This window comes from Dermacentor andersoni, chromosome 6, assembly GCF_023375885.2.
Source record: "Dermacentor andersoni chromosome 6, qqDerAnde1_hic_scaffold, whole genome shotgun sequence".
In the NCBI taxonomy this organism is placed as follows: domain Eukaryota; kingdom Metazoa; phylum Arthropoda; class Arachnida; order Ixodida; family Ixodidae; genus Dermacentor; species Dermacentor andersoni.
The window spans coordinates 18,286,716-18,298,975 of NC_092819.1; the positions used below are offsets into that span (position 1 = coordinate 18,286,716).

Genomic DNA, 12,260 nt, shown 5'->3' on the forward strand with positions numbered 1-12,260 from the left:
CAGCATGAGTGTAGTGCAAGAACCACAATACTTCAGTTACCAGCTGGCAGGAGTTTTACTGACTGCTTTGCGACGCCTTCAGCACCCCCAAAAGGAAAGAAAGAGCCAAACAGGCACTATCTCTGAGGTTCCAAATGCCAAACGAAACCGTCGCCAACGTTTGTGGAAGACATGCTGTGATTGTTCCATCGGGCCGACTCACTAATGCCAGAAGACAAGAAGGTGTGTCTATTAACGTGAGGCCTAAAAGAACAGCTTTTTGCAGGCCTCGTGCGCAGTCCTCCTACAACAGTGTCCTAGTTCGTCCGTGAGGCAACAGTCATGGAACGCATGCTTTGGCAGCGGCTCTCATAGTATGAACGCTAGACCACCATGACTGCTGCATGCTCGCTTGTACCTGCAAATGATGACAGGGAGTCCCTCACCGAACTAATATGGCAGGTTGTTCGAGAAGAACTCCAGAACTATTATGCATCGGCTCCGGCACCTCCGAGTGCCGCGGCTCTTATGGGTTTCATTTGGGAGGAAATCAGACAGGTGGTTCATTCCTCGCCACCAACACGAACCGAACCTCCCACGGTCTCGTACGCGGGTGCTCTTCGGGCTTGTATACCGTCGACAGCCTGTTTCTCGCAGCCACCTGCTGGGATGCCTTGACACTTCCCAAGTCCAATCCATCACACAATTTTGGAAGCAGCCTTTCATCTTGGTCTGCAGAAATCCACGGTATGGCGCGTTCCCGACAACCGTCCATTATGCTACCACTGTGGGGAGGCTGGACACTTGCATCGTGACTGCCTGTACCAACGGATAGGTCTGCGGGGGTACCACCTGGATGCCTGTTGCGTGCGCTATGGCGAACGCCTGCACGAAATTGAGGAATATTTGGAAAGCAACCGTCTTCCTCCTGCCCTGCAGCGAAGTTGACTCCACTGGAGTCAACAGTGGAAGCCATGCCGGGGAAACTGAAAACGGCGACCTCTGGGGGTGAGGCCGCTGTCATGCGAACCGTCAAATATCCTCCGGTGACACCACCTTCTCACGACGTATCGCTGACACCTTCCTTTGAAACTGCCAAAAGAATTTCTGCTGCTATTACCGTCAGTGTGGGAGCTGATTACTCGGTTATGAGTACCTCACTGGCCACTCGGCTATGCTAGGTGCTGACAGCATGGGACGGCCCACATCTGATCACGGCTGGAGGACACCACGTGTCACCCATTGGACATTGCACCGCCAGACTTGCAATTTGTACATCGACCTTCATAGCGTCTTTCCTTATGTTGCCCAAGTGTTCTCAGCTGGTTATGTTGGGCATAGATATTCTTCAGGAATATGGGGCGATCATTAATCTGCACGTCTTGTTGGGGACTTTTTCTAACTTTGTTTCTTCGGATTCGAATGTGAAAGATAAACATCGTCGCATGGCTTTATGCGTGGTCAATGACTGCGTAATGTTACTGCCTCAAAGTAGCATCTCATTCTCGTTGAGTGCCCCCAAGACTAACTAGATATAGGCGTTGCCGAAGGTAACCTCACTATTTTGCTGAACCGAGACATTGGCATCTCACAAGGTCTTGTAGAGCTCCAAAATACGCAAAAAATTATCCTAGTTACTAACTTCAGTAGCGAATACAGTACAAGCACTTCGCGAGGCATACCACCATGGCCTACTTTGAAACACTGGACGAGTCCAACGCCTGTGCTTCGGAGACGACAATCTCTATTCATGAACACAGCCATGTAGACTTGACCAGTCACATCAACGTCAGTCCACAGCTGGAACCCAAAAAGGAGGGGCTCCTCAGTCTCCTCTAAGACTCCTCTAACCAAACACAGAGTCATGTCACAGAGAAATGGATACTATTTGTCATCGAGTTAAACAAATGCTGGATGGTGATGTCATTCAGCCATCGACAAGTCCTTTGGCTTCACCTGTTGTACTATTTAAGAAGCAAGACGGTTCACCACGATGCTATGTCGATTGTTGCATATATATATATATATATATACTACTTATAAATGCATAACGAAGTACATATACCTGAAAACGAAACATACTCTTGCGAAGGTGTGTTCAACCGAAATGCCACTAACTTTTGATTGAGTGATTGACTGTTTTACACTCTTTGATGACATAAGTGCGTCAGGAGCAACATAGCCGCCGTGAAAATATCTTTGTATCTTCAAAAAGAAAGGCAGTACAAAAAATGCTTTTAAAGTGTTATTGGTTATCAGTGTGGTGCAGCCTTCAGTAGTTCGGTGTGCACTATGTCTATGCTAGTATGTTTTCACTGCGCTAAAGCTTTTTCTTTTGCTGTTGCTGAACGTCTCTTTCTGTTGCAGATGCTGTGTTGCCTGAGAGGCCTGTATGTGATGTCTGCAACATAACATTGAGCTCTGTACATCAGCTAATGCAGGTGAGATGGTGGCATTACTGTTTTGTGCACTAAGAAAAGTCATCACAATGTCAGATCTTAACTTACTGGCAGTCCAGCAATTGTGCATTCATTGCGATATGTATTTGAGCTGAAATGAAGACAATGTCATTTTACATGCAACTTTGTATGCAAGTGAGATTTTCCTTCCCTAGTTCTAGGACATAATATAGTAGAACCCTGCTGTTTCGTTCCTGGGTGCTGCATTTTTCTGGCTGTTACGTCATATTCGGCCGGTCCTGGCATAGCTCCCATAGGATCCAGTGCATTGGGAACCCCATTGTTGCGTCACAACTACCCGCCGTGGTTGCTCAGTGGCTATGGTGTTGGGCTGCTGAGCATAGGTCGCGGGATCGAATCCCGGCCGCCGCGGCCGCGTTTCGATAGGGGCGAAATGCGAAAACACCCGTGTACTTAAATTTAGGTGCACATTAAGGAACCCCAGATGGTCGAAATTTCCGGAGTCCTCCACTACGGCGTGCCTCATAATCAGAAAGTGATTTTGGAACGTAAAACCCCATAATTTTTGCGTCACAACTGTGGGACCGTTTTTGCATCACACATTGCGAACTGCCACTCCGCACCGGCCTGAGCGGCCATATTGGCTTTTCGTGTATCTTGGCTTGGTGGCTTGCTGATGAGATTGGCCGGCCAAAGTGCCAGGGGCAGCACCTATAATGTATTTTTGGTTTCCACCAGCAAAAGCATGGCCTTTCAGATCCGCAGTTGCTATCTAAAGATGGTGTCTGTGACGCATTGGGGCCCACATTTTTTTGGCGCATATGTATGCGCCAAGATATGTTTCGTATAAAATCCAAGGGTGATAACACTGTCGCCGTGGGCCGTATGCTGTATGCGTTAGTAAAAGCAGGCGAGAGGAGCCGGCGATCGCGGCTCAATCTCGCGTGCACAATGGTGGAAAGCAGAGAGGAATGAATGAATTCTGGGGTTTTACGTGCCAAAAACACGATTTGATAATGAGGCACAATGTAATGGGGAACTCCAGGATAATTTTGACCATCCGGGGATCTATAACCTTCCCCCGATGGACTTGGGGAAGAAAAAGTCAGGGAGGAAGCGTGCAGTCTTCTGTCACACGCGAGGCGCCAGGCAGGGGAGAGAGGGAGGGCAGCGTTGTACTCTGGCAGCAACTGCATATCGCGCAGTCACGTGGCCCATATCTTGAAAGCAACCTGTGTTGGGGTCTGCCCCCAATGTCGACGGCTCATAGCTTCGTGTGTGCTGTGTTTCGCCACTCAGTTTGCATTGAAGCGATATACAGCACGAAGGTCACTTCGCTTGCTGCTGCCGCACTTCCTCGCAACAGTGCTTTGACTGCGAGTGTCCGCGGTGACCGAGTGTGATGTGTTCATGTTTGCCTGTCTGCTCGGACATTATGCCCGTTAACCTAGTTAATAAGTGAAAGTGTGCATGTTTATATGGACGATAAAACTATAACCTTACTTTGTATAACTGTCTACTAATTTTCTATTGATGCTTTGCCTTTCGGGGGAAACTTAGACTTTTTATTTCAAACTTAGGCATTGAAATAAAATTGTGTGCAGTTCACCACTACTCTTATTCCTCGGTTTTTCCCGTTTCTCTGCTCTTGCATTTTTTTATTTTTTACAGTCCCATGGTAAACTTATCAGTGGAGTTCTACTATAATAGCTTCCTAACTAATGTGGCTTGTATTATCTCCTTAATAGCCTTTTTTTTTTTTTTTCACAGCACCTCAGCGGCAGGCGACACCGGGAGATTGTCAATGTCCTTAAGCAAACAGTAATGGTATGCAGTGTCTTTTCTTTTTTTAACTTTTCCTCCACGTCTCAGCATTTGAGAAAGGCAACCATTTAATTACTTGCTATAATAGTTAACTTGATGGTAAGTCTATTACTTGTGAAATGTGAGCTCTGGCTTGGCTAATGCTCATAGATACTGTGTTTAACAATATTCACGTTTTTGCATCTCTGAATCATCATACAGAGATTGCTATACTTGTGGACACCTTTCTGTGGCAATGTAGGGAAAGCTTCGGAGGCAAATCATGCATGAGTAAGAGTGCTGAAAGTTGTTCCACATTCCCATCTGCGTTAGTTTTGGCTGGCAAAGAGCAAGAGTAAACATCTTATAAAAGCAAAGTAAGACCGGATATGCCATTGAGCGGTAAATTTGACCTATTTTTCTGCCTTTCTTTTCCGCATTTGGGCACATGCAAAACTGTCGCACGTTAAAGCTACCCTGATGCAGCATCTGTTCCATGCAACCAAAAGTACTGCCGGACTACATGGCCCGGAAACACAGGTGCAGAAACTCAGCACCCTTAGCTTTCCCTTCATTGCTTCTGAAACTAGGTCGTGAGTAAACCAGAATGGTATTGGGAGCAAGTGTAAAGTCCACCAATATGGTGGTCAAGACAGAATAGGAATTCTCTAAGACACTTCTTGACATTGTTCTTGTGGCATTGTTGGAGCTAATCTGCCTTTAAAAATTCATTGTATAGCAATAAATAATTCAGTTAAACCTCCCGGTATGACTATTTTACCATTTCCTGAGCTTAGCAGTCGGTAAAGTTATTAAAAACGGCAGGGATGATCAAAATGTACAGCATTGTTACGTCACTGCATAGCACTGCATGTTCCAATCATGTATAAAATATAATTACCTATGGCAACGGTATCCAATTCTCACGCATATATTTCGTGATGCACGTGCACTGAACTCTTGCCATTTATTAAATGTATTTATGAGGAATCCGAATAGTGTTAGCATGCCCATGGTGCCAGGCTGATCTCTTTTATTTGTATATTCATATGCACGACTCCACACCTATGGTTGTGTGGCCAGGTTCACTAGCAAGAAACATGACGTTTCAAACTTCTTCAGCTGCCTATGCTATTGTTGCCCAAAAGTCTTTCCCTTCCCCCTAACAGTTAACTAAACTTTGGTACCTTACTTTTCGAATACAGTTGACGACCGATAATTCAGATTCCACGGAGAACGTATATAAGTCCAAACTATCGAATGTCCGAAAAAAACTAATGTATCCAAAAAAGATCACTTTATTTACGTTTTAAGGCCCCTGTGCATGGAACAAGTGGTCGATGCGTTGCTGCACGCACTTCCGCTTAAGTGCAGCCGAGTCCACCTGTATTTCTGCCAGTTTTGAGTTTCGCTCTACGTCAATGCAAGGACTGCAAAGGCTCGAGTCAGATTTGCCATGTGGAAGGCTCCAGAGCACATGGCACATCATCATCTGAGTCAGAGCTGCTGTTTGATGGTGGGAGAACTTGCTCAATTATTTCCTGATAGTTCAGTTCAGCACACAATGAAACCGTGCTGTTCACGTCTGCAAAGTCTTCAAATCTAACTGAGGCAGGAATTGGCACACCGAAGCGCAGCAGGTCATCAATGATGTCCGCAGTTGAGCTTGCTGTGGTATGCGGCAGTTCAGACTGTGAGGGCACCGTTAGTGCCATGTGACGTGGCCTATCTATAACTTCATGAGAAAGTCTTGTTGGAGCCAGCAGAGCGCTGCCTGGAACTCAGTCAACAAACAAGCACAGCATGGCAGATCGCTGTGTGCAAGGCAAACTCAACAAACAGAAGCGCGCCATGATGACAGAAGCGCGCAAAGGATGTCATGATATTGATGTTGATGTGATCTCACAATTCAGGCAGAGCCTCTAAGATTGGCAGTTGCAGTTAAATCTCGGAGGCGTAGAGCGGCGATCAAGGCAAGGCCTCAGAGATTACTGTCTAGCATGTAATCCCTGAGGCCATATTTGATGTCTTGTCTAAGTTGTTAGAGCAGGTAATGGTGACGGAGTTTGCATATGCTACAGCCCCAGACAGTCTGGATAACCGAATGTAGGGCTGGCAGCTGTCAGAAATTTTGGTCGTCTTTACACATTAAGTCTATGGGGCCATTCGCGGTGCCGCGAAGCTGTCTGATTTACCAAGCATGTCCGGATTATCGGTGCCAGATTTATCGGTTGGCGACTGTATTTGACAGATCAGAAATCATAGGAGTGCTTGTACCTGGCAACATTCCCGAATTTTCTGTAAAGTTTAGGCATTTTCTGTAAAGCTTATGAATTTAAGCTTGTTCTACGATTTTGCTAATGTTGCGTCAAGCTTTACAAAACATAAATTCTGTTGAGAAAATGTTTCATTTGTTGCTCTCTAAACCTTTTGTTGGAAGACATCTGACAGTGAAAGGATGCCAAAGAGGTGCTTGTTTTGAGGAAGTTTTACCACCATGTTCCTGAAGCAGATGAAGTGCGCAACAGCAGAATGGCAGGAAAAGTCACTGTAATCTAAAACAATGTGTTGCTTGTTAGTCTTTACAGTTCCAAGTTTGCTAAAAGTGAATCGTCATCACGTGTGCATTTGTACCTCGGAAGGCATGTGCTCGAAGCAAGCTTTAAGATGTACATGGTATTCTTGCCCCTCCCCAAACCGCTGGTCAGTGAGCTGCTATCTGAATCGTTCCATACTTGATTCGCTTGAACCACACACCACTCTCGCTTTCGTGGCCATGCGTTTCCTCTTCCTCACGTCACGGCCACACAATCCACATCATCACAACGGTACAAATAATATTATAAGGAGCGACTAACTAGTCCCCCTCATCGCCTTGTTAAGTTTGAGAGGGAGTGCCCACTTCATGTGTTTACCTTTTCCAAACATTTATTTCCACTGTATTGCGCACCACTGGAGTGCCTGCCACTCATTACAACATTCAGGAACTAACTGCTGGGTACCACTGTTGAAGTGATGTGATACCAGAAGCATTCATCATGTTGTGTTGCTTTACCTTGGCTGCATAGTCACCAAAGTGCACTATGTGAACTCCTGATTTCTTTGCAGAAACTTCCACCACACATGAGACCTTTCCAGTTGAAGACAGTGCTCCAAAAGAATGGTATTGTTTGTGTTCTCAAGGTTCTTTCTTTCTTTTGTATTTAGTATTTCGATTACTTTCTTTATAGTACCCGGCATCCTGATGCCTTAACAAGTTGAAGAAAATGTTTTACTTGATTTTTACACAGTTGGCCTTTTTGTTTTTTATTACGTCTATAAGATAAGCATTAGCCTTACTGAACTGGTGTGGAATCAAGTTCTTATTAAAGGGACACTAAAGCAAAACAATAAATCAGTTTAGACTAATGAAGCATTGTTTGAGAATCCTGCAGGCAGTCATTTAAAAAAAATAGTTTGATTATTAGATGAGAAAATGAAGGTCCAAGTATCAGTATTTGAATTTCGCGCCGAAACCCCAGCGCCGGTACGTCAGCGTGATGTCAGGGATTCCAAAGTATGTTTTCGCATTTGGGCCGCGTTGGCTGAATAAAGGTTTCCGAAACTTGCCATGTTTGATATTTGGTTCCTTTAGAACACGATGTAGCCAATCTGTACCGCTATATACAATGAGTAGGCCCTAGAAGATGCCACCAAAATCCAAGACGTCACAGGCCCCAGGTGCGGGAACTTAAGTAGGCGTCGCCCCCCGTATTTCGTTCTTGCGCTTTTTCTGGCTTACCAGTCTTATCGTTGTAGGAGTGGTGTTTTTGGTGTTGTGGAACTGTAATTTACTGATTTTTTTCACTTTAGTGTCCCTTTAAAGAATAATGTTTTAGTGCTTGTCAATGGTTTCAAGGTAACCTTAGGCTCGGCAAGCTGTGAGATTCTAGAGTCCGGCATTGAGTATTAGTAGTAGTTGTCTACAAGCCGATAGGTGGAGGAGATAGAAGGTGTGAACTTTGTTTTTTTTTTTTTTTTCCTGTCTTTTCTCCTTTTCAGGCCATTTAAAAAACCATTTGTTTGAATATATTGAACATCTTTCAGGGTGCAACAAACTTGAATGAGCAAAGTTCTGCTGCACATGAGCGGTCCTCACTTGCTTTATTCTAATGAGACACAGACAAAGGGTTTCTAAGTTGTTGCTAGCACAAGAAAACTGATGCCTAACTGCGATGAGCAACATACATTGTTGAGCAACAGTGCTCAAGGTCATACAAGGATTGAGCTCTTGAGCTGTGCACACACCTCATAGCAGACTCTTAGGTTCTGACTGTTCCACAATATAGTGAAATGTTGCACCAGTCTGTGCGATGCCATTGGCGCAGCAAACATGGTTTGGACATGAGCTGTGCAAATCTATGAGAAACTACGTGTGAAACAGTCCTTTTGCGTGGTGTGAGAAAATTTTTTTCTGCATGCATGATGCATGACACACATATTCCATTGTACAGCCAAGTGTATAAACTTGGTTGATCATGCTTAACTAAAACAACTGCATCACAAGCTGGTTGTTTTCAGTTGCTTGCGCTCATTGCCACAATCACTGCATCTGCTAGCGGAACCAAGAGGGCTGCACTTCAACTTCACTGTGATTTCACAAGTGAATAAGCAACCAGACTCCACATTCTCACATAGCTCTCTCCACATGAACATTATTGCACTTTTAATGCAGTTAGGCTCATTGCTTGGTGCAGCAGTTTGTTACTGCCCTACAAAGAGAGCAACACCACTCTCTGGACTCTCCAGTATCGAGCCTTCCCTCCCCTGCCAGTTCTCCTTTACCCCCTCCATAAGAAAGCGCTGTGGGCCAATGCGCTCCGCGATGGACCTCCTGAGGTTCGCCCGTACCATGTTGCAGTGGGCCCGAGGTGTTGCTGATGTCATCCTCGAGACCCTGGACTAGGGGTGACTCCTACACCTCTCTTCCTCCTCAATAAAGATGCTTTAATCTGTCTCCACTATGGAGGTACCTTGTTCAGTCCTCCTCTTCCTTAGTGCTGTTGTAGCTAGCACCTTGTTGAGTAGTGTGTAGATAGGGCTTGCAGGATGTTTCTGCCATCACGCAAGAGAAAGTTGTGCCCTGTCTCTTACTTGTATGTAACATAGTACTACTAAACTGCTGCTCAGCAATTGTGACTGCCAGTTTGTCTTCTTTGCTGCATTCTTTAACCAATGTGGCTTACAAACTGTCGCAGTTTGCATGTAAGCAGTTCGGTGTTCAAAACCTGGATGTGACTTGTCCAAGGCACACTTGTGACCACATCCAGTGGCTTGCCTTGAGCACTTTTGCATACATGGTTTCTTTTTATTTTTGTCTCCAATTCCTAACTGAACCATTCATTGCTCATTTTTACTTTCACTGGCTGGAAAATCGGATTATAGAAGAATGGTGCTTGGGGTAACTGTGGGTGATGCAGGGCAGCGTGCTGCCATGCACTATAACTGAGAAATTTTGCCCAGCTTTCCTGCAGAAGTCAGTACTTGTTTCTTCGACGCCTGCAGTCAACGTGGCTGTCTCTCTGAGACGGCTGCTGCTGCAGGGGTGTGTGAGCCTGTGAGAGCCTATGTGGGTCACACGTACAGAGTGCAGAAAGAGTGCATGCTGAAACATTGGTTTCACATGCCAACTTCTGTTTCTCGGACGTTGTGACTTGTGCCCACTCGACTGGGGGAGTAAGTGCAGTGCGCCATCTGGCTCACAGATGGCAAGCCACCACCTGGCCCCGCCGTGAAACCAGCAGCTCCAGCTCCAAAGCCTGGCAATGCTGTCCAGGTAAATAAATGAAAATACTGGTATGAAAACCTTAGGCGTCCGCTTCTGAGGGAGCCAATACCCCCACAAAAGCAGCGGCATGTCAAAAGTTCTTCCTGAAATCAGGAGGAGCCTGTCGCAAGTTGTGCCTGCAACTAGCGGTTCAGGTTCACCATTTTTGTTCTGTCATACTGTGCAGACACTCCTTTGGAGTGTCGCATCTAAGCACCGTGTTGTCATGGTGGTTGTATGTGGCCCCCTTATGGTACTTTGACTGGTTGCTTCCGGGTGCTCATGTGGCTTGCTTTACATTTGGCTGGTCAAAGTAGAGTACCTGGAACACATTTGCTTGGTTCATGTAAGGTGCTGTGTGCCAGCTCGATTGCTTGGAGGCATTCTCAGCATTGCTCTGGGAGTATGACTGAAATAATGCTGGTCCTGTGGCTCATCCAATTGGTCATGAAGCAGGAGCTGGGTGTTCGGCTTAAGCAAACTTCTGGCTCCAATCTCACGAGAGCTCCACATCATTGCAGACTGAGGTGGAGTGCTGTAGGAACCAGTTGAATGTACCATTAGTGTGCCACGCAGTGTTAAGCTCAGCACGCATAGGGAGTTCATAACTTATGTTGTGTAAATGTTTGTTCTAATCCGTCCGTCTGTGTAGTCTGTCCTAAACTTTTGCAGTGGAAGCTCAATAACATACTCCTTGTTCATGGGCAGCATAGAATCTTGTAACGAGTGCGTGGAGGTTAGGCAGCTGTTGTAACAAGTTAACTAGTTAAGCATGTGAAATAATTTCATTTGTATCAGTTAACAATGTGGATCTTAGTTTAGAAAAATGCACTAGTAATGTGCGTGGTCAGAGGGCTATTAACTGCAGGAAAGACCATAGGTAGTTAATGTGAATCGCTGAAAAAGACTAGACAGCCGCTCTAAACAGCTGCAGACCCAAAGTCGCCCCTTGTGGTTCATTTGGATCTTAATTATACAAATGTGGAATTTCACAGTATTTCGAATTTCTAATGAAACATTAAGCAGGGCTCTGGCATCATTAGTTAACCTTGGCTTAGAGATTAAGGTAGTCAAATTGGCAACTGACATTGGTGGTAGCAAGATTCGTGCTGTGGCTGAGCCTTGGTAAGTGCACTTGTTCACACTCTCGATAACAGAAATTTCTTTCAGCACAAATATATCGGGGTCTGTATAATGTAGCAATTCTATGCCAGTGCCATTTCTTGGTGCACTTTGTCAGTGGCCCGAGCGGCACTCTGCCCGCATTATCGACAGGATCAGCCAGCCTTGAACAGTGGATGATAAGAGGGGCATAGAATTGAGCGAAAGGAATCGCTACATTCATAGCGGTTCCTAAGATGAGAAATACTCACCTTCAGGACCTTTCTTCAATCGTGGCATTTCTTCTCTGGGAATCAAGAAAGTTTTTAATGGAGCACATTGCTGCTACTGAGTAACTCTTTTGACCAACATTTCTCTAGCAGCTACAGAGCTGTGATGAAATTAAAAATGATGTTTCTTGCTTCAGACAGGTCCATTACACTTTGCACAGTGTTAACTTGGCATGAGCAAATGCTTCAAGCAGCATTTCACATCACTGTTGTGATGAAGGGCTACAAGCTTCAACAGGCTACAAACAGGCTACACGCGTCACCCCTTTTTGATAGCCCGATTCATTTGGCAGTGTTTCATGTTGTGCCTTAGAAGCAAGCCAAACATATATCAGCTTTGTCAGGAACCTGTTACAGGTTCCTGTTGCAGGAACCTGTAACAAAAGTGGGAATTGAGAACCTGGTGCAGTTTCCTGATGTATCGTTGCCAGTGCAGCATTGATGCTGTTAGGCTAATAATCGTAGTAGCTTAACAGCTGTGAATTTCGACATTGCAAGTGTTGTAGCTTCATCAGCCATACAGATACTACTGCAGCAGGGCCAAATTTGGAAATAAGGGGTTGAGCAAAAAGAGGATACTGCATCTGCTGGGAAGACAAATATCTAACAACTTTCCCACACACAATACTTCTGTAGCATTGTCAGCATGTGGGCAGCAGGGCCCAGCAACACTTACATTTGCCCAACATGACTTGGCAAATGTTCACAAAAGTGCAAAAAACACCATAATTCAGCACGGTTAGCAGCTGATCTGCGACACTTGGTAGTGCCGCAAGAAGAGACAAGCCATGGCCAAAAGATGTTTTGGTAAAATGCCATTCACTTGTTCCAGAGGTTATTTCTGGGTTATTGAATTGTGCA

General features: G+C 45.3%; 1 protein-coding gene across 3 annotated transcripts in view; it reads left to right on the top strand.

Annotated features, from left to right (window-relative positions):
• The window catches only part of LOC126521297 (zinc finger protein 346-like), a 46,737-nt gene that overhangs the window by 15,004 nt on the left and 19,473 nt on the right, over nucleotides 1–12,260 (top strand). For all 3 annotated transcript variants that reach the window (XM_055065899.2, XM_050169955.3, XM_055065898.2), the window contains 4 exons: nucleotides 2,347–2,420; nucleotides 4,170–4,226; nucleotides 7,311–7,365; nucleotides 9,947–10,017. In XM_055065899.2, coding sequence (XP_054921874.1) covers nucleotides 2,347–2,420; nucleotides 4,170–4,226; nucleotides 7,311–7,365; nucleotides 9,947–10,017 — 257 coding nt within the window. The remainder of the gene's footprint in view (nucleotides 1–2,346; nucleotides 2,421–4,169; nucleotides 4,227–7,310; nucleotides 7,366–9,946; nucleotides 10,018–12,260) is intronic.